At 42.7% G+C, this 27930-nt stretch overlaps 2 protein-coding genes across 9 annotated transcripts in view; both read right to left on the bottom strand.

Annotated features, from left to right (window-relative positions):
* The window catches only part of CARD19 (caspase recruitment domain family member 19), a 44829-nt gene extending 31229 nt beyond the window's left edge, over nt 1–13600 (bottom strand). For 3 of the 8 annotated variants that reach the window (XM_072654372.1, XM_072654393.1, XM_072654427.1), the window contains exon 1: nt 13471–13580. In XM_072654372.1, the coding sequence (XP_072510473.1) occupies nt 13471–13486 (16 nt within the window). In that variant the 5' untranslated portion in view covers nt 13487–13580. Of the gene's footprint in view, nt 1–4279; nt 4413–13470 lie in introns of those variants that run through there. The other 5 variants (XM_072654382.1, XM_072654410.1, XM_072654401.1 and 2 more) reach the window with 4 other exon arrangements.
* Nucleotides 13601–23319: 9719 nt separating this feature from the next.
* SUSD3 (sushi domain containing 3) overlaps nt 23320–27930 on the bottom strand; it is a 65796-nt gene continuing 61185 nt past the window's right edge. The window contains exon 5 of the mRNA XM_072654358.1: nt 23320–23995. Coding sequence (XP_072510459.1) covers nt 23770–23995 — 226 coding nt within the window. The 3' untranslated portion in view covers nt 23320–23769. The remainder of the gene's footprint in view (nt 23996–27930) is intronic.

Genomic DNA, 27930 nt, shown 5'->3' with positions numbered 1-27930 from the left:
TTATTGTATGTTGCCTGATAGCTCACAGAACTGAAAGATCAACTAGTTCAGATCATATCAGATGGAGAATCCCTGTTCTAATGCCTGCCACAAAGGCAGAATTGCCATATAGTTCTCTCATCTGGTCCCTGTGAAATTGATCATTGAAATTCAAGGGCAAGCCTTCACTTTCAACCCTACTAAATGTCATATTTGGGTTCCACCTCACATTCTAGCCTGTGGAGATTTGGTGGGATCCTGACTGTGTCACCCTACATATTGGTAAGCTATCTCTTCAAGTTTTGTGTCACTGGCAAATTTACTAAGCAAACTGTTTATGCCTTTATCTAAGTCATAGATTTTTTAAAAATGCTGAATGTCCCCAAACCAACCACAAATCCTTGGAGCATTCCATTAGAAGTCTCTCTCCAAGCTCACATCCCATATTAAGAAGTTGGTATTTCTATAGCACCTTAAGGTTTGCAAAATCTTTTGTGTCTATTATTCCATCTGTTCCTAACAGCAATCCTGTGAAATAGGCACTACCTGCATAACTATCCCCATTTTACAGATAAAGAACTGAGTTTCAAAGGAGTTAAGTTACTTGTCCATAGTTACCCAAGTATTAAGTATCAGAGGCGTGATTTGAACATTTGTCTTGACTCCAGGCTCATTATGGAGCCTTCATCAGCATTGAGGATGACTTGGAATATTCATTTCCCCAGAGGACTTGGAGGTTAGGAAGACCTGAGTGAAAATTCAACCCCAGATATTTATTCACTATGGGACCCTGGATAATTTACTTCAGTTATCTGCCTCAGCTTTCTGTAAAATGGGGATAATCATAGCACCTCCCAGGATAGTTGTAAGGATAAAATAGTATTTGTAAAGTGCTTTGCAAACCTTAAAGTTCCATATAAATACAGGTATTATTTTTTATTACTTTGTATCATACTATTCATACATATTGCAGCTCTGCCTGGCTTTTCTTTGTATTTCTGGGACAGTACAAAGCTATATACATGGTTCATGCTTAACGATAGTTGTTGAATTGAACACCAGAGTTGAAAGAGTCCTGAAAGACTTTCTGGGCTCCTAAGAAGCCTGGACTTCAATGTACTATACCCAGTAGAACAGTCTGGAAAGGTAGAATCCTAGACCATGTGCTGAAAGGAACCTTAGAATCCAAGCCCTCATTTTACAGATGAGCAAACTGTTGGCAAAGGTTCATTGAGGGGTCCTGGCCAAAATCCTAGCGTGAGCTAGTGACTAGGACCTACCTACAGCTCACACTCTTGCCAGTCCATTATTGTACCTTCAATAGGCAGGCTATGATCGTGATTTGAAAAAAAAATGGGAGCAGAGAGAACAAATTGAGGAACATACATACGCATATGCTTTAGGGAGGGATGAGGAAGAAGGGAAAAAACTTGATATATTGCTAACATAATGTGCATTTTAAAAGCTCTTTTTCTTTGAATGCCATTAATATAGAAGATGTCAAATGAGGGCCTAGCTAGTCTTCTTCCCTATGGGGGTCGGTCAATAGCAGCTTTCTCAGGGATTTCTGGAGGCAGTCAATCAAGCTCTGGCTATAGGAATCCCAAACCTGATGCCTCAGCAGGAAAGGCAATCCGGTTGTTAACTCTGTCTTTACACATCTACAATACTTAAGGACAATTTAAGAAACAATTCCATGCACCATGAGTTGTGGGGCTTTATTAAAAAAAAAACAAACCAAAAAGCAACTAATGGAATATAAATTGTTTAGCTTTCTTACCCTAGCATAATGAGAATGAGTGCTTTTTTTGGAGGTGGGAAAGCTGGGTTCCAGTCCCAGCTGTATTGTATCAATTAACCCCTCAGAGCCTCAGTTTCATCAGTAAAATATAGGTAATAATGCTTACCTCACCTACCCTGACAAGGTTGGGGTGAACAAATTGCAAATGTGAGTTGTTATTATTACTAATATTACAAGTGCATGAAAGCATTTCCTTTGCTGGGCTCAAGTTCATGAACTTATATAACCCTTAGATACGGAAGCATTGCTGTGAAAGTCTCTCCACAAGGTGGTTAACAGCAAGGCCCATAATAGCTGAGTTGGACTTGGCATACACCAACTCACTCGTTTCTAAATTCAACAACACTCCTGGGGTATTTGATGCATGTCGCCTTCAACACGCTTTGACAACTGGAATATCAGAGCCTGGAAGTCACCTCGTTTTCCCCATCTTTGTAATCTGATTCCCCATCAGTAACATTGAGGGGGAGAGAGAGTTTCAGCACTACAAGCTGCATGTGAGCATTCAAGTTGGAATCACCATGCTCGAGCCTGAGCAAGCATTTCTTGTCCACTGCTTTTTCTCTGCCCTTCATCCCACCATCTAAAGATCCAAAGACAAGAAGGCAGAAATCATGCGGGTTAGTATGAGCAACAATAAATAGAGATCTGCCCTCTGGAGAAAGGCAGGGTCCTTGCAGAGAGTTTCAAGAAATGGTCCCCGAGAGGAAGTCCCAGTCCCAACCACAGGCAGTACAAAGATTGCTCTGGTCAACATTCTCCTTATCAGTAGAATGTCATCATTCAAAGCAAAAGATTTATGTCTGTCTTAGGACTATTGCATTATTTATGCTTATTCCAGAGGCTGCACCTAAAAAATTAACAAGGTTGGGGCTGGAGAAAGGGTAATGGTTTTAAAAGCCAAAAGACCTGGGTTTGAATGCCAACTCTCCCATTTAAAGGTCTTATGATTTTCCCCAATTTACTTCATTTTTCTGAGGCTGTCTGTTCCTCATTAAGATGAGAACAGTAATACTTACACTGCCCCACCTCCAGAAAACTGAGTTGGATAGAAGGGACAAGGGGGAGGGAAAGAACCACCCCAAGACTGCAAGCCTGGGTGATTGGGAGAAAAATGGTACCATATGTGATTTCATGAAGATAGCAAAGCAGAGTAGACATAACACTGGATTCGGAGTTAGAGGACTTGTGTTTAAATCTCAGTTCTATATAACTTTGGACAAAGACACAATCTCTGGGTTTCAGTTTCCTTATCTGTAAAATGTTAGGGCTGGACCAGGTGATCTCTAGGATCTCTTATACATCAGAGTTTCTTAACCTGGAGTCAGTCCATGTGTAGATTTCAGGGGGTCCACAAACACGGATAAGAAAATAAATCTTTATTTTTTAATATTATAATTTATTTTCTTTGTAATCCTACATATTTAATTTGTGCTCCTAAAAACGTTATTCTCATTAGTCCTGAGACTTCACCAGTCTTCCAAAGGGGTCCATGGTACCACATACGTACACACACACACACACACACAAACACACACAGTAAGGAACCCTGCTGTAGATCTATGATCAAGAGGGATTATGTATGTAAAATACCTTATGTAAAAATGTATGTAAATCTTTGAGCTCTATTTACAAGGAACTCAACACACTTGCACACACGCGCCCCATACCAGCTTACACTTACTATACTCTAATTACCCTTCCAAAACTTTTCAGTCAACAAGTTTCTTCCCAGAAGAAAAGTCACCTTTCTGTTGCTTAGGGACAGAGCTGAGTTTCTAAACATACACTTTGGGACCAGAGAGAGCAAGGCTGATTATCCCCTCTAGGAGAGAGAGATAAGTCCTGCAGTTTACTAGACCGGACGCACGTCCTCCGGAACAAAAGTTGGAAGTCACTTGCTTGACAACTGAGAGCCATCGATTTTCACACATGTTTAAGTAACAGCCAGGGGAAAACCCTGTCGGCTGCAGTGAGTCAGACCCAATTCTCCTTTTCCGGATACAGCTGTCTGTTCCTGTTGGCAGAGGGATTCTCCAGAAAACCCGAGGCCATTACCAAGGATGCCCTCGGGCTCTGTGCCCAGCCCAAGCTCGAGTGACCAAGCCGGCCCCGGTCACTAGGGGGCTGCTGGTGGGTGAAGCCCACCCCTACACAGAACACACCGACCCAGGCCCGAGGACTGTGGGGCTAGGACGGAACGTGGCTGTGCTCTCCCTCCCAGAAGGGGCGCTCACGACCCCCGCCTCCCCACCGGCACAGCCCCCCACTCTTCTCCGGGGCCCGCGCAGGCACAGACAAACCAAGCTCGCCCGCACAGCCCAGCGAGCGCGCGGCTGCGGGATCCTTCCCGTTCCTTTCTCCCAGTCCCGATCGATCGATCCCCAGGCCCTGGGGGCTGTACCAGGGCCGGCCTGGGACCCCGTGGCCCGGGCCCAGCCCCTGCCTGTGCTCCGCTGCGCTCAGCAGGAGCGCTGAGTCCAAGAAGGCTGCACTGACCTGACATGGTGACGGTGACCGCAGCGGCAGCAGCACAGGAGCCGGACAGGGCCGGCCCTGCACACTTTCCTGCGGGTGTCCGGGCCCGGGCTTCCCAGGATGGGCAGGGCGGGGCCGGGCGGGGGCAGTGGGATCCCCGCCCCCGGCTCCGCCCCCGCCTGCCCGCTCCGCCCCAGCCGGCCTCGGATTACCGCCGTGGCCCGCGCCTGCCAGGGATCTTGCCCTCCATCCTTCTCCCGGTCCCCGGGACCCTGCCCAGCGACGCTGCCCTCACACCTTAAGCCGATTCCTCTTCTCCATCCAGTCCCTAACCCCCCAGTTTAGGTCCCTTCCCAGACAAGCATTGGCCGACCTGCTGGAATCCTCCTCCTCTTCCAGCCTTTCTCTGTCCGGCCAGATCTGCTCCCCTCTCCCACTCTACGTAGTCTTTTCCATCTTACTGCACTTACAGCTTCCCCTCCACCCCATTCTTTTTGCCTATCAGTGGGCAGAGATTCAAACACACTCCACAGCACCATCTCTCATGCCTAGGAGAGAAATCAGACCATGGCCTGACTACTCGCTGACATCTTAGACTCATAAAGAAGACTAGGTAAGAACTTCCCATAACTGGAGCTGTCCAACGAACTAAGAGGCTACCCTGCGAGATAGTGGGATCCCCCTTCTTAGAGAATGTCAGGATGTCAGAGATGGAAGGGACCTCAGAAGCCATCAAGTCAACACTCTCAATGCTGCAAAGAAGAACAAGGAAGCCTACAGAGCCCGAGTGTGCCAAAGGTCACATATATGGAAATATCGAAGATGGAATTTGAACCCAGGTCCAGTGATCTTCTACTACTACCCAGCAGTCTCTTCTTATCAGGAATTCTGTGGCTTAGAGCCCTGTGTCAGGCAGAGAGAGGGCTGGAAGTCTGGTAACTCTTACAGTTTTAGGATTAACAGATTTGCTGAAGAGGGATCCTTTATAATCCCAGCTCTAGTAACCCATCTGGGTAGAGTGGAGACCCAGAGGCCTCACCTGCAGAGGAAGAGAAAAATTCTCTTGAGTAAGGGTGCCCAGGGTGCATGTGGCTACTTGGAAAGTTAACTCAAAAAGGGGAAGCTAAATATGGAAAATAAGTGAAGGATTATACATGAGTCAGTTCCTTCTAAACCAGCCTATATGTAGCCACACCCAAGAGATACCAAACCCTAGCACTGGCCATAAGCCATGAGTGCTCTGAATACTCTCTACCTACTTCGTGTAACACATTCATAAAAAAAAAAAAAGTTGCAGGAAACACTGAATAATGAAAGATTAGCCTGTTAAGATAAAAGGAAGCAATAACTGCCTTTTATAAGCAGCTATCTGAGCAAATATTAACACAAGAGCAAACCCTCTTCCAATACCTCCCTCCCCCCAAATCAACCTTGTTAAAACCACAGAGAACCATAGGCATTTAGAGAAGGAAGGGACACTAGATGATCTCTAAAGTCCCTTCCTTCTCTAAATGCCTATGGTCTTTGTAGACAGAAGGAAACCGAGGTGGCCCAGGGAGTCGTCCAAACTCATACCGATTTTCAGGGCAGAGCCAAGATGAGAACCTGAGTTTCCAGACTTCCAGCTCTGAGCTGATTTCACAACGTCATCCTTATGTTGAAAGGTTTCTATGACTCCTGAGAGTATAACCTTACCAATACACAAGAGCCAGAAAAGCCTTAAAGATCCTCTAGTCTTCATACATGAAGAACTACTGTGCTATAAAAAATGATGAGTTCATTTATCCTTTTGTGTTTGCCCTTCATTCTCGAAGAGGACCGTTACATCAAAATGATGACATGACTTACAGTTGACTTTGATTTGAGTGAGGGAGGGCTGTGCAAGGTCACCAGCCTCACTTTCTTCTCCTCAACCATCTGGGTCCAGTGACCTGATATTCATCAGGATGACTGGAGAAGGCTCAGGATGCGATGGGAGATCCTGGCCCTTTCAGGCTAAGGTCTTATTACATTCTCACTTTGAATGAAATACACCCATTCAATGAATAGGTTTCTTTAAGTAGTTACTCAAGGGATGGCCCAGGTTGTGTTTTTCCTTCGTTGCTGAAGAGGAGCATGACATCAAGATGATGGCTTGACTTGAGTTATGGAAAGAGTTGCAGGAAATAATGAAGGGTAAAGTGAGAAGAACCAAGAGAATATCGTATGTACAGTAATAGCAATATTGTCTGAAGAATGACTTTGAGCAAGTAAGTCATTTTGACTATTATAAATACACAAATTAAAAATAAAGGACATATGAAAAGAGACACTATCTGCATCCAGAAAAAGAACTGATTAATTGAAGTATGTATAGAATAATTTTACATATATATAGATGTGTATATATCTGTATATCTATTTGTGTCTCATGGTAGCCATCTGTAGAGTAGGGGAGGGAAGAAAAAAGGGAAAAAAGAAATTTACATGATAACTGTTGTATATTTGGAGGGAATAGCAAGTTGTACACGATAGATCGGCAGTTTCATATGCAAACATCTTTTTTATTGTGTTGTTATGGAAATGCTTGTTTCGTTCCCTAAATTGAAAATAAAATAAATTTAAAGGGGAAAACCCCCCCCCAGTACTTGACTCTCTGCCCAGAACTCTTTGCCCCCATGTCACATGGCCTTGCTCCAAAAAGAATGATGGGGAACTGGGAAAAAAAATAGGATCATAAGATTTAAAGTTGGAAGGGACTTTAGAGATATTCTAGTCCACCCTCTTCATTTTACAGATAAGGAAACTGAGGCCCACTGAGAGGAAGTGATTTGTCCAAGATCACAAAAGTGGAAGTAGCAAAGCTGGAACATAGGCTTAGGTCCTCTGGCTCCAAATTCAGCGTTCTTTCCACTACATTGCTAGAAGCAGAGCATGGCCCAGTAGGCACACCAAGGAACTTATAAATAAAACTGAGGGCATCATTGACAGTCACGATCGGCATATTAAATGGTGCATTCAGAAAAGAGTCCAGGAAACAAGTTTCCTCACCTTACTTTGCCATACAAGTTCAGATCTGGGCAATTATACCCTAGTGACATTATTTAGTTTCCACCCACATGCTGGTATGTGGGGCAGGGGCCTGGGGTGGGGTCTGGAGTCATAGCAGAAAAACATTGTCTCTGGGAGGTGTAAGGGAAGCCTTAGGGACCTTCTAGTCCTGCCCTCGTTTTATACAAAGGAAGAAAGTAAGGCCAAGGGAAGAGGGGGTCCTGCCAAGGTCATGTACAACAAGGACTAGACAAGTAGAATGAACAGTGGCTCAAGAAGCAGATGTGGATTCAAGGTCTCTTTGACCTTTTGCAAATTTCTCAACCTGTTTCCTCATCTGCAAAATGAGGGGTTTGTCTAGATGACCTCTGAGGCTCTTTCCGGCCCTAGATCTAGGATCCTGGTATTCTAATCCCAGACCAAGTTGTAACAGATGCCATGGTACCATACATGTTAGCATCCTGTGGTGTGAGCAGAATAACAAGGAGGGGAGTTCAGCCTTAGAAGGACCAGGTATCAAGTCTGTGTGTCCCTAAGCATGCTCACTGAGGCCAGCCTCAGTGCTGTGGGGCAGTGCTCACTCTAATAGCTCACAATGGACTCATTCCACCTCCTGAGGAGCTTTCTCTCATTCCCTGTCATAAAAGCAAATAAGGTCAGGTCATTCACCAGAAAATCTCGCACTGATTTCAGGTTGGGGAGAGTGTTTCTAAGAAAACCAAAGATAGCTCAAACATAAAAAAATTCACCAATTGTCTGTGATTGTACCTGGGATAATGGGAAGCTGACCCTATCGAACTCTTTCATCAAATGTGGAAATCTTGAAAATTGAGTTATGACTTGAATTGTAAATCTAGACTGAGCCATCTAATGTGCCCTGAATAATCAAAGGAGCAGAAATATGGAGCTGGGAAGGAACTATACAGAGATCATTCAGTCCATAGGCCCTCAAGAAGTCTATGGATAGATTTCAGGGTAACTATGAACTTGGATAGGGAAAAAAATGACATCTTTATTTTCATTAACTTTTGATTTCCTTTATAAAAATCCTACATTTCAAAAAATGTTTTTGTTCAGTCACGTCTGACTCTTCATGACCCCATTTGGAATTTTCTTGGCAGAGATACTGGAGTGGTTTGCCATTTCCTTCTCCAGCTTATTTAACAGAGGCAAACAGGATGAAATGACTTGCCTAGGGTCACTCAGCTGAGGGCAGATTTGAAATCAGGAAGATGAGTTTTCCTGAATCCAAGTGCAGCACTCTATCCACTGTACCACCTAGATGCTTCACCCCCCACCCCGTTTTTTAAGGTTTTATACATTTAAAAACATTGCTCTGAATTCAAAAGTTACATCAGACTGCCAAAGGGGTCCATGTCACAAAAAAGGTTAAGACCGCCTGATATGGTCCAACCACTTCATTTTATAGGGCAGGAAACTGAGGCCCAGAGATGATAAATTACTTTTCCAAGGTCATACAGTATAAACAGGATTTGAAACCAGGTCCACCAGTGCCAAATTATTTAACAATCAGCTCTCTAAAAAGGCACAAATTCTTTTTAAGTTTAATCTGCATTAATAATATTTTCACCTTGACTTATTTACATTTAGTCAATCAACAAAACAATTAATGAAGCACTATTTTGTAGCACTTGCCAGTTTCTGGGGTGTAAATGCTCATCTGGAAAACTTAACAATCCAAGAACCTTTGGAGCTGCTTCTGGCACACCCCTGCTTATGTTCCTCCCACCTGTCACCTTCTGCCCACATCTGGGAAAATGGACATCACTTCAGCATATGCACGGGGAAAGAGAATCAACAGGAATCAAGAGACCTGGGGACTATTCCCAAGTGTTATTAATTTACTTGGTGACTTTCAGCAAGCCTCTCCCTTTCTGGGCCTCAGAAAATGAAAAATGAAAGGGTTTGAACAAGGTCATCTCTGAGATCGTTTCCAACTCTGACAGTCGATGAGTCGCTAGCTGTTGAAAGAAATTCGTTGTGTTTTCTAAAAACAAAATTTGCTTTTAATTCCAATAGTTGATGATAACTTCTGTGCCTTCTTTTGTGTTCCAAACACAAAATAGGCACATTTGATTTGTGCTTACATGACCAGTTGATGTTAACTGCAGGATTAGAAGCTTATTCTCATTGATTTCTTATACAAGACAGAGATGAGAGGCAGGCAAGAGAGTTGGATTGTCAATACTAAGGAAGGCTGGGGTCTAGAGTTCATATTTTCTAAACTGAAAGAAGCAATTAAAGCAACTTTAAAAAAAAACACCTCTTCTTTCTTCAGTAGAAACCATGAGGCAATCCATGTCAGGATAAGTTTCCTGTGGCAGTAGATGGCCCTACCACAGAGATGCTTAGCAAGGTGGCCCATCAGGTAGTGCTATGGTTACAAGGAGACAGACCCTTTGAGGACATCTGGACCAGTGATCTCAAACTCAAAAAGAAACTGCATATAAGGACCTCTGTGGCCACGTGTTGAATTAGAAAACCACATAGTAATAGTATCTATGTTTTATTGTACTTTCATTTATTTTGTTAACTATTTCCCAATTTGGGATTGTATTTAGGAATGTTACAGACTACCTGTGACCCACAGGCTTCCTGTTTGATACCTCTGATCTAGTCTGATGCTTTTTTTAATACTTTGGAAACTGAGGCCCAGAGAGGTTAAGGTCGTACAGATAGTAAGTGGAAGAACCAAAATTTTAACCCAGTTCTGATGATTCCGTGTGCACCAATATTTTCATTATACCATGTTAGCCTTGGATGAAGGCTGGAAGAGAAACATTAATAATCCCTTTAAGTTACTATAACCTTTTCATAATTACTCTAGGAATAAGCCAAATCAGGGATTGCTATCCCCATTTAACAAAGGCTGAAAGTAAGGTACAAGGAGAAAGTGGCTTGCTAAGAAACAGGTCACACTTACATGTAGTTAGCAATTGAGGGAGGACTGGAACCTAGGGCTCCTGACATGTCCTATCTTCAAATCTGTGGTTGTCATCATGTCTTTTTTCTTTTTGATTAGTGTCCTTGAAGTGCCTTGGGGAAGCTAGGTGGAGCAGTGGATAGAGTGCCAGGCCTGGCTCAGGAAGACCCATCTTCCTGAATTCAAATTTGGTCTCAGACACTTATTAGCTGCATGACCCTAGGCAAGTCAGTTAACCCTGTTTGCCTCAGTTTCCCCATCTGTAAAGTGAGCTGGAGAACCAAATGGCAAACCACTACAATATCTGCCAAGAAAACCCCAAATCACATCACAAAGAGTCACATACAATGGATCAACAACAACTTGAAGTATAGATACAAGGTGAGTCCAGGCTAGTGCTCAGTAGACTACAGTGCCTGGTTCACACCTTTTTGGTACATCCAAGGAAAAATCACCCATTGGCCTGTCTTCCATACTTGTATCAGAGACTGGGAGAATCTTCATTAATCGCTATGAATGCAAAGCAAGAGTGCCTCAGGGTCTCCAGACTGATAAATCTTTACCCTAAATTTTAGTCCTGCCTTAATTATGAATTACATGTGTGATCCTGGGTAAGTCTCTTTCCTTCTCTGGGCCTCCAACTCCCTTCTCTGAAAAATGGGGGGTGGGAGTGGAGACAGAAAATTTCACCATTTTCATTCCATCCCAGGAGAGGTCAGTCTGGATACTAATCAAAGCCTAGAGATGGCAGCCCCAAGGTCAGAGAAGGATCTGGATCAAGGGCATTATTGTGGGGTTTGTCTCTGAATGATTCAAGCAAGGTCTTTCTAGAGTCAGTTACTGACAGGCCTCCCATTTATAACTTTTCACATTGGGGCGGACAAGTAAATCTAATGCTACTCCAAGAAGAAAAGGACTTGAATGGGAGAGAAGGAAAGATTCAGGTTTATAGGAATTAAGGCTAACTAGAGTGCCTCCTCTCCTAAGAGAATGGATATGTATGTTGATTCTTCTGGATCTTTTGAGTTATTCAGGTATATTTTGGCAAAGGGGTTCGATTTTGTTTAAGGTAGGAAGGACTCTGGTGGACAGAATTTTCAGCCACAGAGACTGATGTTTTTTTATATTGAGGTAGTGTGGTGTAAAGAGTAGAGTACAAAATATGGCCACGAAGACCTTCCCTCAGACCTTCGTTCTGACATCTACTAGTATATCACCAGGGAACAATTCATTTACTTTCTCTGGGCCTGTTTTCCCATCTGCAGAATGAGGGTGACAATATCTCTAGTATCTGTCTCACAGAATTATCTATAAGGTTAATAGGCTTAATAAAGCACTTTGTAGACTTAAAATACTGATTTTTGATCCCCCAACTGCTAGTTTGAATTTAACCAGTTTGTATTTTTCACTTTGTATATATGCTGCATATGTTTCTATCTGTACTTTTCTGTCTCTCCCATTAGAATGTGGGCTCCTTGCAAATAGGGATTATTTAATTCTCTGGACTTGTCTCCCCAATAGCTAACTCAGTGCTTGGCACTAAGTGGTACTTAATAAATGCTGGTTGATTGCTTGATAACAAAAATACCGGTCATTACCCCAAACCCTTGAGAAATAAGTTGGTCTGCCTATGTTTACAGCCTTATTTTTGTGAATAAAAGAACTTTTTGTGTGTTACCATATGTACTTCTTGTTCCCCCCATTAGAATGTGGATTCCTTATAAATGGGAATTCTTTAATTCTCTGTACTTGTTGCTCAGTGCCTGCAAATAGTGGGTGTTTAATAGATGTTAGTTGATTTCTGGATATGAAAACACCAGTCATTACACTAAATCCCTGAGAAAAAAGTTAGCTAGTTTATATTCACAGCCTTATTTTTGTGAATGAAAGAACATTTCTAGAACAGGGTTTAGTAAGCCTTTTTCTCCTATCAGGAGATACTGACCTATCGGTCAAAGGAAGTTTAAGAGCTTTGCCTAAAATCACACCAGTAACATACATCAGAGGCAAGATTCAAACTCTAATCCTCTGACTCCAAATACAGTGTTCTTTTCCTTGTACCATGCTGCTTCTCACTTAATGTCCCTGAGCCTCAGTTTCCTTTCTTTTCCCTCTTTCCTTTCAGTGTTTCCTCTCTCTTGGACTTCCAGAGAAAAGTGTCCTAAGAGAGATGAGGAGAGGATTTCTCCGTCTACCCATAGCTGCAGGAAATGGCAACTAGCAGGAGAATTACATTGCAAGCTCTTTTTGCTTGCCCAAATAGCCTGAGATGAGGTCCAAGTGCCATGGTGGTCCAAGAGCCTTGGCCCTAACATCAGAGAATCTGGATTCAAATTCCACCTCTGATACTTGTGAGTTGTGTAACCTTGGGCAAGTCACTAAACCTTCTGGGGCTCAATTTCCTCACATCTAAAACCAAGGGGCTGGATTAGATGGCTGCTGAGGTCCCTTCTAGCTTTCTATGAGCCTATGATCTGCAGACCAAAGGAGGTATACGAAATGCAATGATTTTAAACATACCAGAACCTGGGCACCCAAATGTCAACAGTGTGGCCTCCCACACTACTGAAGGGCAGTCATACCTGTCAACCCCTCCATTCTTCAGATTGTTTCAGCCCACAGCCCAGACACAGGATCGCAAAGAGGAGGGCAGAGAGCCTGCTCTTTGGGTTGTGTCTCCTTAGTCTGGTTGGCAAGTTTAACCATAAACTCAGGTGTGAACTTTTGGTCTAGGTCTATAAAATCATGGGTTGTATGGAAAAGGGCAGACTGGACTTTACTCACTCAATCCTGAACACTAGAGTTATGGGACCACCTTAAAGCCTGAGCAAGTTAAGATTGGGATCAAGAAAAAGAAGTCTCTTGCCACAGCTGCTTAACTTGAAGAACAAATCAGAGGATTCTTTCACTACCCCAGCACAATAGGAGGTTTGTTTAGTGAAATCTCGACAAATGTCAAGAAAATAGATCTAGGGAGAAAATAACACTAAAGAATGAGGAAAGGACAAAGCTCCCTCAAACAATCACCAAAAAAAAAAAAAAATACTGGGGGGAGGGGGATGTTCAAAAGAACTTTGGAAGGAAGAAAAAAGCATTTGACCTTTCTCTGTAAAACGTCCATATCATTTCCATTGTCTCCCTAACTAGCAAACCTCCGAGACTTGGGGAAAAAAGCCTTTGAACTTGTCCTTGGCTAACTCGTCAGAAGAAGGATTTTCCTGAAATGCCAGGTACTTACATTTTCTGTAGAACATCTTCCATGAGGCTGTGGAGTCACTGGAGCCAGGGCTGACAGGTGAGCTCTCAGCAGCTCCCAGGAAGCCAGACTGCCTCCTACACCGAACCAAGCACCCAGGCTTGGGTGAGGTGAAAGTGAAAGCTGGATGCAAGGCTAGTTTCTACCAGCAGGGGGCGTGGGAAAGTGGGGAAAATGCCACAGGTGATGATGAGTCCTAGCTAAACCAGACTCTTCAAAAGATGGGACGTTCTCCCATACTGTGGCACAACGTGATTGGCATTTACAGTAGATATAGGTGATGAAAAAAGAAGATTAAGGACATTTTTGGGAAGGGGGAGGGATCAGTGGAGACCTATCCATTGATATATCCACGGATGTAGAAAAGCTCTCTGTTGATTTACATCGGCAACTTATCTTTCCTTTAGAGCTTTTTGACTGTTAAGTCTTTTCAGTCATTTCTGACTTTTCATGACCCCATTAAGGGGGTTTCTTGGCAGAAATACTGAAGTGGTTGGCCATTTCCTTCTCCAGCACATTTTACAGATGAAGAACTAAGGCACACAGGGTTAAGTGACTTTCCCAGGGTCACATAACTAGGGAGTGTCTGAGGCCAGATTTGAACTCGGGAAAATGAGTCTTCCTGATTCCAAACCCAATACTCTACCCACTGTGACACCTAGCTGCCCTCCTAGAGTTTTAGAGAGCACTGAGTAATTAAATCACTTGTCCTTGGTCAGTTAGCTAATATATGACAAGGGGCAAGACTGGAACCCAGGACTTTACCACCCCAGCCATCATTTATTAAGGATATCTCATCACTGATATAAGTAAGGATATATTATTGACAAGACTATTCCCTCCCCCTCCCAAATATTCCTAAAACATTTTTTCTATCTCCTTTCCATCTCTGTACTTCATACCTGTACCCTGTATTATACCTATCCGTATACATGTTGTATCCCATTTACCCTCCCCAGTAGAATGTCAACAACGTGAGGACAGGGAACATGTCAAGGTTTAATCTGTGTCCCCAGTATTCGGCATAACACCTTGCACATAATAAGTACTTGCTAAATGTTTGCTAGACTGAATTAAGAATGATTGGAAGGAGTGCGGGGCTTGTAGTCAGGAGAGATTTGAGTCCCAATCTCAGACCTGGTACTTATTAGCTACGTGACCCTGGATGACTTGTTTCAGCTCTCTGAGCCTCAGTTTCCCATCTACAAGACAGGGACCTAGCCAACAAGACTTATGAGGATCAAATGAGACAACGTACTTTAAGTGCTTTGTAATCTCTAACGTGGTATAGAAATATTGGTGATTGCTGTTACATCCTTACCACGGGCCTTTAAGGCAAGTGCTATTATTTGTTTTAAGGATAAGGAAATCAAAGAAGGCATTCCCAAGTAATGGAAGAGGCAGAGTCTGAACTTGGGTCCACATTGCAAGAGTCCCTTCCTGACTTGTCTTTCCCCTGTTTTGCTGTCACCTGGGGTCAAACTTTGGAATAAAAGTGCAGCAAATGCCCCTCCAAGGTCCATGAACCAGGTGATCAGACTGGTCACATCTTGCCTCTGCCCACACTGATGCTTGGTTATAGCAGCGATAAAATAAACATTCTGAGAGAAATTATTATTAAATACAAAATATTGGGAAGATCCCTGACATTTCCCTCCAATATACCTCACCTTGACTATCTTAGCTAGGTGGAATTGTTGCCCCACCCAACTAGAAAACCTTACAAAGAATTTAATTTAAGGTGAATTCTACCCCATAGTGTTCCACGCAGGCAGATTTGGGCACAGAGGTAAATCCTTTGTCTAATCCTTTGTCAAAGTCATATTCCTCCAGTCCTTCATTAGAATATGTCCACCTCTCATTATAACATTCATTCTTAATTAATTGTTGACCAATCAGAGTTGATTGCTACCTTCAGGAACACTCACTCTTCCAAGGACATATACACATTGAGTGGGTTCTATCAGGGGTCTTTGGTATCTGAGAGTGTCACTGATCAATTTTTTTAATTAAATGCTAACAAGATTAATTATCCAGAACCTAGGTCTCTCGAACTTTTTATATGGCACAACTTACAAAATAATGAATTAGTTCATTTTTCCCCCAAAAGTAAACACATTAAATATCAAATGACAGAACAAAAGAAAATTAAGTTTAAGACAATTGCTGTATTATTCTAAGTATCCAATGAAAACAGGAGAATTCCAATCAATCAACCCTTCGGTTGTTGGGTTTTTTTTCCTGCCTGATGACAAACACCTGGATATTTGGACACCACTGGACAATTAATCAAACTTCTCACCTTTCACCCAGATCCAACTCTATCCAAGTCAACAAACACTTATTAAACACTACCTGTGTGCAAGGCTCTGGGCTGGGAGCTAGAAATAGAAAGGTGAACACTTGAACATATAGTTTCCCTGAAGGGGTGAGAATGGAACAGAATGCTGGTCATTAAGCTCAAGCAAAAGAGGCAAAAAAGCATCTTGGAGCCTGGCTCAGGGAGCATGAGCCAGGAGCAGGAGCAGCTGGAGATGACTTCAGTGTTATGATGGACTCAGATAGTGGTCATTTGATAAATAATAACTGAGTGAATAATACTTAGTTCTCCTGGAAGAGGGAAGTTGTCAAGAGAACGCTGAGGTGCCTGAGAAAGACTGGGATTCCCACCCTCAGGAACACTCATTCGTCCAAGGGCGTATCAGTATTGAGTGGGTTCCATGAGGGGTTTTGGCATTTGAGAGTCACTGACTGATTTTATTCATTATATGCTAGCAAGATTGATTACCCAGAAACTATGTCTCAAACTTTTAATACATCATGATCACAGGAACCACAAGGTCCTTCATGCACTCCCTTTCATAATCAGCCCCGGTTAGGTCATTAGCTTGTGTTGGGTGGTCAAGTCTAGAGAGTCAGCACATGTCTACTTGTTTGGGGGAAGATTCATTGAATGACTGATGGACCGGTCCTTCCCAGACTGACCCCTTTCTACATTTCCAGCCTTCTTACACACCATTCCTCTCCATCTCCTCTGTGATCTAGCTGTCCTGGCCTTGTTCTTCCTCCTGTATGATGTTTCCTGTACCATGTCTGACATATTCTTTTCTCTCTTAGAGTCCCTGGCTTCCTTCAAAACTCAGCTCAGACACCATCTTCTGCAGGAGGCCTTTCCTGGTTACCCAGGTGCTAGCACTGCTCCCTCTAAGCCTCCCCTATTAGAACATAAGCTCCTTGAGGACAGGAACTATCTTTGCTCATTTCTCTCTCCTTTTCTGGAGAGACACTGTATCTCTAGCACCTTAGCATAATGACTGACAGATAACCTAATAAATGCTTATTGAATGATTGGATTTTGGGGGGAAATGATTCAAAATATGCAAAGCAGTACTTATTTTTTTTACAGCAACACCTCTCCCCGGAAGTGTATCCATGTTGTTTTAGGGCTAGAGCTGGAAGAGGTCTAAGGGGCCATCTAACCCAAGTCCCTCCTATTCAGACAAAGATCCAGAAGCCCAGGAAAGTTAAGTGGTTTACCCAAGCTCACACAGGCAAAAATTAAAAGAATCTGGGTTGGAACTAAAATCTTCTGCCACTCAAATCAGCATTCTTTCCACTATACCAAGAGGGACAGCCCTCTGAACAAAGCATTGCATGAGGATGTAACTGAACACTGGGGTGTTGGAGGAGAGGAGGGATATGAGGAATTCAGAGGAACAAAGGGCAGACATATGAACTGCTTAAGAGCAAAGCAAGCAGAAACAGTAGAAGACGTCACACGATGACTGCAACAATAGGGTTGTAATTGGGAATTCTGGCTCCTTGGATGAACAAATCCAGTTGAGGAGAAGGGAATGAATGAGGGAAAGTCGTTCAAGAGCTGACTTTCCAGGATGTCCTTGGACAATGTCAATCTGGTCATTTGTTTTAGGTTTATTTAGCAGACAGACCCCTGGAGGCCTGAAATGCAGACAGCTGAAGGAAGGGTCCCTCAGTAACTTCCCCAAGGTCCTGGGCCCCTTCACTCCCTTTCTAGTGGACAAGCTGTCTCCTTCCCAGCATTCCAGGCTCCAATGACAAGCCTCCCTCCCCCACTGGTTGTTATGGTATCTCAGGTTGCTATGAACACGCCTGCAAGCTGTCTGCTACAGAAGTCAGTTGACTGGGCAGATTGTTGGTATAGCTTGCCAAGAAGCAGAAGAAGCAGGGGGAGACTGGAGGCCTGGCTCCTTCTTAACAGGGGTCTGGGGTCTCTTAACTAGCTCCCTTTGAAGTTATTCTGGGAATTTTTCTCTGATTCAGTGGGAAAAAGGCCTGAACTGGGGGTCATAGATGGCTCTAAGTAATGATTGTTTTTCCCCATTATAAAAAGAATAAGAAATCTTCCCCAGGTAGGCTGATCCAATAAAGAATTTCTTACCTTAGTGGACTGTCTTCCCCAAGATTGTTCACCTTTAAACGATAAGGTGATCAATTGATGGGAGACTAATCTCTAGGTAACATTAACAATTGACTCAGTGGATCTCTAAGAGAGGTTTCTCTAATTGTGTGAGAATCGCTTCTCTCTCCATACCTGCACATATATGTAACATATATGTGCAACACACATCTATATACATATCGTTGTAGGCATATTGTATACACATGCATGTCTATCTCCATAGACATGCATGTATGCATATAAATCTATACATATGCCAATGTATAAATATACATTCATGTATCTCTAGATACATACACATAGTATATATGTATATACATGCATATATATGTTCTCTCTCTCCCATTTCCATCTTTGGGAATGTTTCCTGAAATGTGTTTCTCTAAGTAAGTACCACCAGCGGGCCAGCTGGAGAGAACTGGAGAAGTTACTTGAAGGTTGATCACAGCAGAAGTCTGGGTCACTCTTGATCTACTTGGAAAAGTAGACCGGGAAACTGAAAGACAACAAATGCCCTCTTTGAAGGTCTGGTTGTTCCTCACCTGCCACCTGCCAGGAGTGAAGTCAATGAAGCATGCAAAGGACAGGTCCCTCAGATGAAGAGGTGAGCCCGCAGGCAGGTATCTGGTTCACTCTAGCTCCCTGCACCATGTGGTTTTTATGGCCTTGGTTACTCTTCCCCTTGGGGTGTGGCTTTCTTTTTAGCCATACCCACCATCCCCTTCTTCCCCAGATGACTCATTTTTCTTTTCTACCAGGCCAAGGCTGTTGGATGCTGACCAGCAAACTGCCCAATTTCTGTGACTCATTCATTTACCCAGAAAAACCTTGGTAAAAGTATTTTCTCTCCTTGGGAAGTTGTAAAAATTACTCAGCCCTGTTAACATCAAGTCCTTAGCCAGAAATCATACTCTAGAAAAATACTGAATTTTCCACTTATCTCCTCTCCTGGGTAAGTCTTAATAATTTACTACATTTGCATAAGAATCAAAATGATTTTTAAATACACAAAAAATTGCTAAAATCAAAGAAATGAGGAGGAAGGAGATAGACCTAGAAGTACCCAACCTCATCAGTGACAGGGAGGGAAGCAAGGAAACCAGCATTTACTAAACATCTACTAATGTCCCAGCTTCTGTGCTAAGTGCTTTACAAATATTATCTCATTCAATCCTCAAAAACAACCCTGTGGGTTGGTGCTGTTATTTCTTTCTCTCTCTCTCTCTCTCTCTTTCTCTCACAGTTATACAGTTGAGGTAACTGAGACAGATGGAGGTTAAGTGATTTGACCAAGATCATACAGCTAGTAAGTGTCTGACATCAAATTCGAACTCAGGTCTTCCTGACTCCAAGCCCAGAGCTCTTACTATCCACTGTGCCATTTAGCTACCTCAAAGAGAAAAAATGGAAGTGATGAATCACTAGCTTAGTCACCAGTCCAAATAAGTTTCAGCAATGTAGAATTGTCTCAGTACCTTTCACGTAGGATTTCATCCATACCACTTTGGCCCGACTGCTATATTTCTATCCCCTCCACCTCCTAAGACTTCTCTTCTTTCCCCAAATGTGAAGGGGGGTGTGAGGGAGGAGATTCTGTCAATTAGCCCAACTCTCCACTAGTCCCAGTGTCACGGCAAAACTCTGAAGGAAGAGGACTGTGAAGAAGGCTAAGAGGTTTCCAACGATGCAGAAGACATAAATTTTCAGCATCTTGATTTTCTTGGTGAGACATGTATAAGGCACATCCAAGACAAAATTAAGAGTGGAGTCCGACAAGGCCTGAATAAGATTAATGAGAGAGTATTATTTTATGTTACTTTTTCCCCTTCCCTGTCTAAATAAATATTTACCAAAAGATGATCACCAGCTAGTGAGAATATTGCCGTAAAGTCAGCTGCCTGATATTGATTTGAAAAGTTTGCTTATGACGCAGGTCTGATCTTAGGAAGATAGTCTACATAGGTTGGATGTGAGAGGGAGTAACTCACTCCCTGGAGTTCAGGGGCCTTCCTTACCCCAGGTTCTGGGGACCTTCCCAAACGGAGGGGGAGAAGAAAAATAGCAGGCTGGGGGATGGAGAGCAAGCTGTGGGTATAACAGTGGTGAAGGGTGGGGAACCTTGGGGTTCCCCTGTGTCAAACACAGGAAGGAAATGCAACCCCACACCCATTGTTGGTGCAGCTGTTCAGTTGTTTCAGTCCATGTTTGACTCTTCGTGACCCCATCTGAGATTTTCTTGGCAAAGATACTGGAGTACTTTGTCATTTTCTTCTCAAGCTCATGTTGCAGATGAGGAAACTGAGGCAAATGGGGGTAAGTGACTTGCCTAGGGTCACATAATTAGTGAGTGTCTGAGGTTGAATTTGAACTTACATCTTCCTGATTTCAGGCCCAGCGCTCACTGAGCAGATTAGCATGCTCATACCCAGGTCCACCCACGGAGAAAGCCAGAATTACACTCACCCTTGTCATACCTTGCAAAAATAAAATAGAAAATACTGAAATACAACTCATGGAAAGCAATCTTGTTCCCAGAGAATGCAAGTTCTCTCGTCAGAGAGATGCAGGACACCAGGTATGGAATATTGGTACCTGCTTTCAGATGTAATTTTCCTTTGTTACAAAGAAAGGTTGGGTGTGAGGGATGGATTGAAAATAATTGATGTTAAACATAAAAGGCATCATGATATAAAAGCTCTTCAGGAAATGAGCTTGGTCTAGACTTTCCTACAGTGCCTCCAGCCTCCAAAATGACCTCTGTCCTTTCCCTCAGAGCATCTTAGCAAGGGCTGGAAAAATAAACAGACCAAGGGATTTCTTATTCAACTCTTGTCTCAACTCTTTTAAGAAGACTGATTTATTAGCCTGCCAAAATACAGGCAGTGAGGATAACAAAATTAGGTGCTTAAGGCTTTCCTTTCTATTACAACATTCAACTAAAGAAAGACCTACTTTCATATCTATATATAAGGCTGTCCCTGGAAGGGAAGGTAAGAAGCAAGCATTTAGTTAGAACCTACTATATGCCTGGCTGGAGGCAGCTAGGTGGCTCAGTGGATAGATCGATGGATCTGGAGTCAGGAAAACCTCAGTTCAAATCCAGCCTCAGGAACTCACTAGTTGTATGACCCTGAGCAAGTCACTTAACCTCTGCTTGTCTTAATCCACTGGAGAAGGAAATGGCAAGTCATATAATCTACTTCCCTGCTCAAAGGAGAAATTGTGGGGGGGAGACTGGGATTCATCTTCCCCATCTCCCGCCATCTTACTGAAGCCTCATGGGCTGTCCTATCCAGTTCAAGTCTCTGGACTGCTCCCCCTTCTTTGAGGGGAAGGTGTTCTTCTCTTGTGTGCTTTGGGGTGCCATCCTGTCTCTTAATACCTGTTTCTGTCCATGAAGTCACATTGAAAAGAATAACCCCTGGAATGGGTTCTCCTGGGTCATAGATAGTAGTGGAAGTGGGGAAGACTGAAGCCAACTCCAGAGAAGGCTCATATGTATCAGATTTGGAGCTAAAGGGGACCTCAGATAGTATATAGAGTCCAACTCTCTCATTTTCCAGATCATAGGATTAGGAAGAGACCTTGAGGTCTAGAGAATTTAAGTAACTTGCCCAGGGTCACTTACCTAATACCTGTCTGAAGCAGGGACAGAACCTGGGTATTCATGATTCCAAGTCCAATGCCCCAGCCATGCTACCCCCTTCCACCCATCGTTAGATTAAGTGATTTGCCCAAGGTCACATAAGAAGCATCAAAGGTGGGATTTGAACTTGGGTCGTCTGGTCCCACTGCCAGCGTTTGCTTCCATTGTTGTCTCTTTTCTTACTGCACACATTTCTTCCATTCCACTCTCTCTTCTAGCTGACCGCAAAAAATATTTTGGATGTGTAAAAGTAATGCTATGGGGAGTTGGATGTCAACAAGAAATGACTTCATATTTCACAGACATTATTTATCTATAAATATATGCATTACTACCGGCTCTCATTACTTACTCTTATCACAATCTCTGCAATGGAAAGTTGGCCACATTTTTTATATCTCTGGGGGAAAAGGCCCTTAAAAAATAAGCTTAAATTCCCTAGTGATATTGACTTTCTCATCTTAATTCCTGACACTTGCACACGACATGCTTACTATTTATACCTGATGATTCCACAACACAAGAACAATTATACACATTATTAAGTATCTTCAATGAACTTTTGTTGTAAGATTTGGCAAGGATACTATGGAGTTTTTCAGCTTGGTTCAGGATTCAGGTCAGATAAGTTTGGTGGAAGTTAGTAGAGGGTAAGTACAGAATATGGGCTTTGTATAGTCCCAAGTAGAACAGCCTGGGGGACAGCCCAAGTCCAGTGAATACCGTGGTGAAGAGGAAGGAATGGAAAGAAGAGCTCAGGAAGAATGTTTCTTAGGTAAATTTGGCTGTAGACCACCTCTATCTGGAGAGAACTCCATTAAGAGGATGTACAAGGTATATATAGATATATATCTCTATCTATAGATATAGATAGATAGATAGATAGATATAGAAAGATAGACAGACAGACAGACAGACAGACAGACAGACAGATAGATAGATAGATAGATAGATAGATATTATGCTGAACCAATGCTAGACCTGTTAGGTCAGGTTCAATTTTGGGAATAAAATGAGGCATAGGTCACTGAAACATTATACTTTGTCTTAATACAGAAAAAAAATGTGCAACAAGGAAACCAAAATACTTAGCTTCTAAAAGACGGCCCCACTTGTCTCTACATGAAAGTGCCCCTGGTCATCCACAAAGGGTATGCCACTCACCAAATCAGAGGGGCCCTGACTCCACAGCAATAGGTCTCTTTTATCCTCTCAGGTGACTAGGAAGCTGCGTGAAGGGAGGCAGGGGCCAATCAGGATCTGGGGACAGGGTTTTTGCCGTTTAGAGAAGAAATCTTGGTTTTGGGAAAATGGGGAACACAATAGTCCTATCATGACTAACATGCTCATTAAAATGAGACCTGCATGGGGGAAAAAGAGGCCAGAATAAAAATAGAGGAGCTAATTATAGACAATTCTATTGTAGAGGTGTAGTGTAAAAATTGGTCAGCACTGAAATTCAGGGGCCAGATAGGAGTCTTAACTATTGGAAGATTCTCACCACTGGAAAAGATTCACTGACCCAGGCAACACATTCCTTCATGGTCCCTTTGAGTCCAAGGATGAAAAGAATTATATGAAATGAGAAAATGAGGCTATAATGCAGAAATCTAAGATGTCAGCTAGATGAAATCTTAACCCCGCATTTTTCAATGACAGTACAACCAAAGATACAAAAGTTAGTACTGTGCAAATATGTATATATAACATATACATGTGTGTATGTATGTATATACACATCATCTTTAGAAAGAAATATTTTATTGTAATTTTCTTATTCTACTGTGCAAAAATATGTTTTCAAAATGTTTCCCCATTTGCAAGTTTACAAAAGAAATTCAGGTTAAAGGAATTCAGCAGCTGGAAGATGTTCCGCTCCTGGGTGACATTCAAAGCAGTAAAACTGACAGGCTGCTATTGGTAACGTTTCAGTGCAAGATCACAATAGGATTTTTTGGTGACAGCTATGATTTCAATGAATTAGCCAGCTCAGAGCCAGCATCACTGCTCATTATCAACAATGGTTATGTTACTCAGGTTAAACCTAGAAGCATGTTTGAATCTTCAGACAGAGATTAATTTTCCCAACAAATGCCTGACACTGTCCTGTCAATGGAGTTTTTAAGGCACAAAGAGTGAGGTCTCCTAGCAGAGTCCTGGTCTGGGCCCCACGAATAGGTTCTGTCTTTTTTGGCTAACCAGGGATGTATGATATAGGCTTCCGAGGAATCCTCACATCTTCTTCAGAAACTTCAGGCAGGTGGATTGTGCTCACTGTTTGTATCCCAAGGCTGACTCGTGGCAGGACACATCTTCCATGTGGCATATGGCCTAGTTGCTCCATGGACCACAACTCATTTTCACTTTGATGCTGAGAGTTCATGTCATTTTCCATCCATTCTGCATGGTCTTCCTGGTTTCTGGAGAGAAAAAAAAGTATTTGGCATAGCCGTGTGAAGAATACACAAACAAGTTATACAAAGAGTTAAAATTCTCTTGTGTGTCATGTAGGATTGTGGGATTGTAGATTTAGAACTAAATGGGACCATTGAGAGTAATGGTCTCTCTCATTTTACAGATGAGTATTTTATTTTATACAGGTTTTTCTGACTCCAAGCCCAACTCTGCCACTTACTATGTGACCCTGGGAAATCTTTTTGCTTATCTGAGTTTTAATTTCCTCATTTGTAAAAGGGCATACTGACATTAACACCTCATAGGGCCGTTGGAAGTGTTAAGTTAGATGAGATACATGAAAGTGCTTTGTGATTTAAAAAAAGTAGTGCCTATCAACGTGAACTGTTCCTTTTGCGAGAGAGCCTATAAAGATTTTAAGTTGGTAATGCCACTAAACAGAGTGGGGAGATCATGAGGGAATAGAAAACCCATTGGCTCTATATCAGTCACCAAAAGGGCCACCTCACTTTGATAGCCCTTTAAAGACCAAAGAAAATGAACAACGGGTATGGGTGGGTCACTTGTTCCATAATAGCCTTGGCCATCTGCCAGGCATCATGAAACTTGGAACACTTAAATGGAGGTAAACAAAAACCCCAGTGTGCTTTCCTGGAATTGTTCCCCAAGCCTTCTCCACCCTCTCTGCTTCTGCTGAAAGTGGAGCCAGCAGCAGATAGAGGAGAGTTCCTTCCTTCAAAGCAGTATCTTTAACTGAACTCACCTCTACTGGTACAGTGTCAGAAGCATCCTCCAATGGTGGAGGGTACGTAGGAGTAGAGAAAACTCTACTCCTCTCTTTCCTTTGGCCAAAAATGTCTCAACCTCAAGCCTAGATTAAAGTTTCCTGGCATTTTAAGACTTAGTGACTTTTAGAAGATTTCACATTACAATGACCATTTTGATGATGGGGTGGAACGCAGGACCCATAGAGATATGGGTTCCCTTGGGTCTCCCTCCTTCCCCTTCTGAAAAGGAAATCTCTAATTAGCTTGGGCTTGGGTTGAGTTGCTTCCCCTTACTTTCTTCATCTATGAGATGAAGGAGGTTGGAACAGACATTTCAAATCTCTTCCATCTCTCAGTTAGGACTCCATTGAGTCAAATGTTACTTGGGAGGGTGATATGAGAGTTATCATTGCCCATTAAGACTTTAGATTAAATTACTGGACATAGAATAGGAGGGCTTTGATAGCGAGTGCAAAGGAGGGGAAGGAGTTAAGGAAAGGTTTTGAATCAGGGTTTCCATAGAGTTCTGTAACAGCCTGTTCTGAGTAGTATGAAGTCCTAGTATCCTTGGAAGAGGGGAGGATTGGAGAAGAGGTCCTCCAGGGCATAGGCTAGATGCTTAGAAGGGCATCATCCCATCCCTATTCTCAGACCTAGTATGATTCATCTGGTTCTGTAGCTACCACCAGCCCTCTCACCTCTGAGGATGGCCCTAGACAGTCTGGGAAGCGGAAGTAGGGGGAGCATAATTACTTCAGAATTTCACAGCAAGAGGATGTTGTCTATTCTCTTCCCAGAGTTCAGGGTGGCATTGAAGTAAAGCATCCAGAATGAGGGAAGTGATAAATTTCACTGTACTGCTCTAATCAGACCATTTCTGAAACCGTATTCAGTTCAAATTTTAGGAATGACGTTGATAAGCTAGAGTCTGTCCAGAAGGGTGGCTAGGAGGGTGAGAAGATGAGAAGAAAAGGCAGAGATAAATCTTTAGGCTAAATGGTTGCTAAAAACCTAATATTCTCTATATTGAAATAAATAAAAATCTACATGTATGCATACACGCACACAGAAAAACTTTCCTAATCCCAAGGCCGAATGTACTGCCTTGGAATGTAAAGAATTGACTCTCACTAGAGATTTCCAAGCAGAAAGTGGATGGATGATTGTTTTTTGGGAGTGTCAGTCAGATTAAATCAGATAGCTCTGAGGTTCCTTCCAACTTGGTCATCTGTAAGGGAAGATGGGATCCATGGAAGGTGGGCCAGAGTCCTTAGGATCACAGATTTCAGCTGGAAGGAACAAAGTCACTCTCTCATTTTTGGCCATTTTTGGCCAAGGGCCTGCTAAAGCTAGGAATTATCCTTCAAGAAGAGGGCCTTAAGTAATCTGTCTCTTAGTCAAGTTTAATCCACTGTTGACTTGCTGGGATTTGATAGCACCTTGTAACAGCTTGAATGGTTATCTAGCAGAAACACCAGTACTTTGAGAGAACTAGATTGTCACACCTTGGAAACAGAGATTGACCTTAGAAGGACAAGAAATGCAAAAAGTGGGGTGGGATACTATTAATTCAACTGAACTGACCTTAAACAGACTTGAATGTACACGACTCTACTTATGTTTTAGAAACTCTGACTCTCTCCAATATGAGGAGATGGCATCAGCCACTGGATACCTTGTTCATTTTCTTCAAAAACAAGTTTATCATGGCATTTTTGGACCAGAAGTAAAGAAACCCCGACAAAATGCACTTTTTTCTTTTTGCTAATGTCAACATCACAAGACCTGCCGCTATTCTAAATGGATTCTAATCTTTCTGTAAAGCTGGTTTAGAGGGTAATCATGTATCATTAGCTTTATCAATTTTCTGAAGTCTTAAAAGGTAAAAATGCAATCCACAGATTTTGGTCAAACCACACCATGTCCAAATGCTCTTAATAGCACAAAAGGTGTTTTGATCAGCATGTTATACAACTTTGATCAATACTCCCTGGGGGGTATAGGCCATTAAAGGTCCACAGCAAATTAACAGTAAGTGCTGCCTGACAGGTGAATTACTTTGGGCTTCTATAAAGCACCGTCAAACGTCAAGGGAGAAAGATAGAATTACCAGGTCTTCTTCTTGGTGAGAGGACAATTGCTAATGGAAAGGACAAATCAGAACTAAAAGCACATGTGTCTAGATGACAGAGTATTTTAAGGGCGTGCACTTGAAAATGACACCCCTACTAGAATCAGGGTCAAGGACCAAGAGATATTATAAGTTTTAAAGCTTTCAAAATAGAATCCTAGAATGACAAATATTAGAGCTGGGAGGGCCTTAGGAACAAAGAATGTAAGAGCTGGGAGGACCTTTAAAATGGTGGTATCAACCTCAAATAGAAACAGAGGCTGCTGTTTAAATAGTATTACAAGGATCCTTCAAGCTGCCTATGGACTTAGAAAACCACCGATTAACATTATCTTTGTTCTATTGTGTTAGCAGGTTTGATACGTCTTCCTTCAAACATAGAAATGTCAGAGCAGGGAGGGCCTTTACAATATAGAATGTCAGAGCAGGGAGGGCCCTTAGAACACAGAATGTCAGAGCAGGGAGGACCTTTACAATATAGAATGTCAGAGCAGGGAGGGCCCTTAGAACACAGAATGTCAGAGCAGGAAGGGCCCTTAGAACACAGAATGTCAGAGCAGGGAGGACCTTTACAATATAGAATGTCAGAGCAGGAAGGGCCCTTAGAACACAGAATGTCAGAGCAGGGAGGGCCCTTAGAACACAGAATGTCAGAGCAGGAAGGGCCCTTAGAACACAGAATGTCAGAGCAGGGAGGGCCCTAGGAACACAGAATGTCAGAGCAGGGAGGGCCCTTGGAACACAGAATGTTAGAGCAGGGAGGGCCTTTACAATATAGAATGTCAGAGCAGGGAGGGCCCTTAGAACACAGAATGTCAGAGCAGGGAGGGCCCTCGGAACACAGAATATCAGAGCAGGGAGGGCCCTTGGAACACAGAAGGTCACAGTTGGAATTGTCCTAGTCCAGTGTCATCATCTTAGGACAAGTCCGTGATGACCAAGTGTGTTTAGCGTTCAAGCTAGGGCCAATCCCACTCAGGACCTCTTTGCAGAATGTTTTTAAATACATAAAATAAAATACATAGGAATACAAAGGAAATTA

The sequence above is a fragment of the Notamacropus eugenii genome, chromosome 1 (genome assembly GCF_028372415.1).
Source record: "Notamacropus eugenii isolate mMacEug1 chromosome 1, mMacEug1.pri_v2, whole genome shotgun sequence".
Lineage (NCBI taxonomy): Eukaryota > Metazoa > Chordata > Mammalia > Diprotodontia > Macropodidae > Notamacropus > Notamacropus eugenii.
The sequence above is the reverse complement of the archived record's forward strand: the minus strand, read 5'-3'. Positions and strand labels throughout refer to the sequence as shown.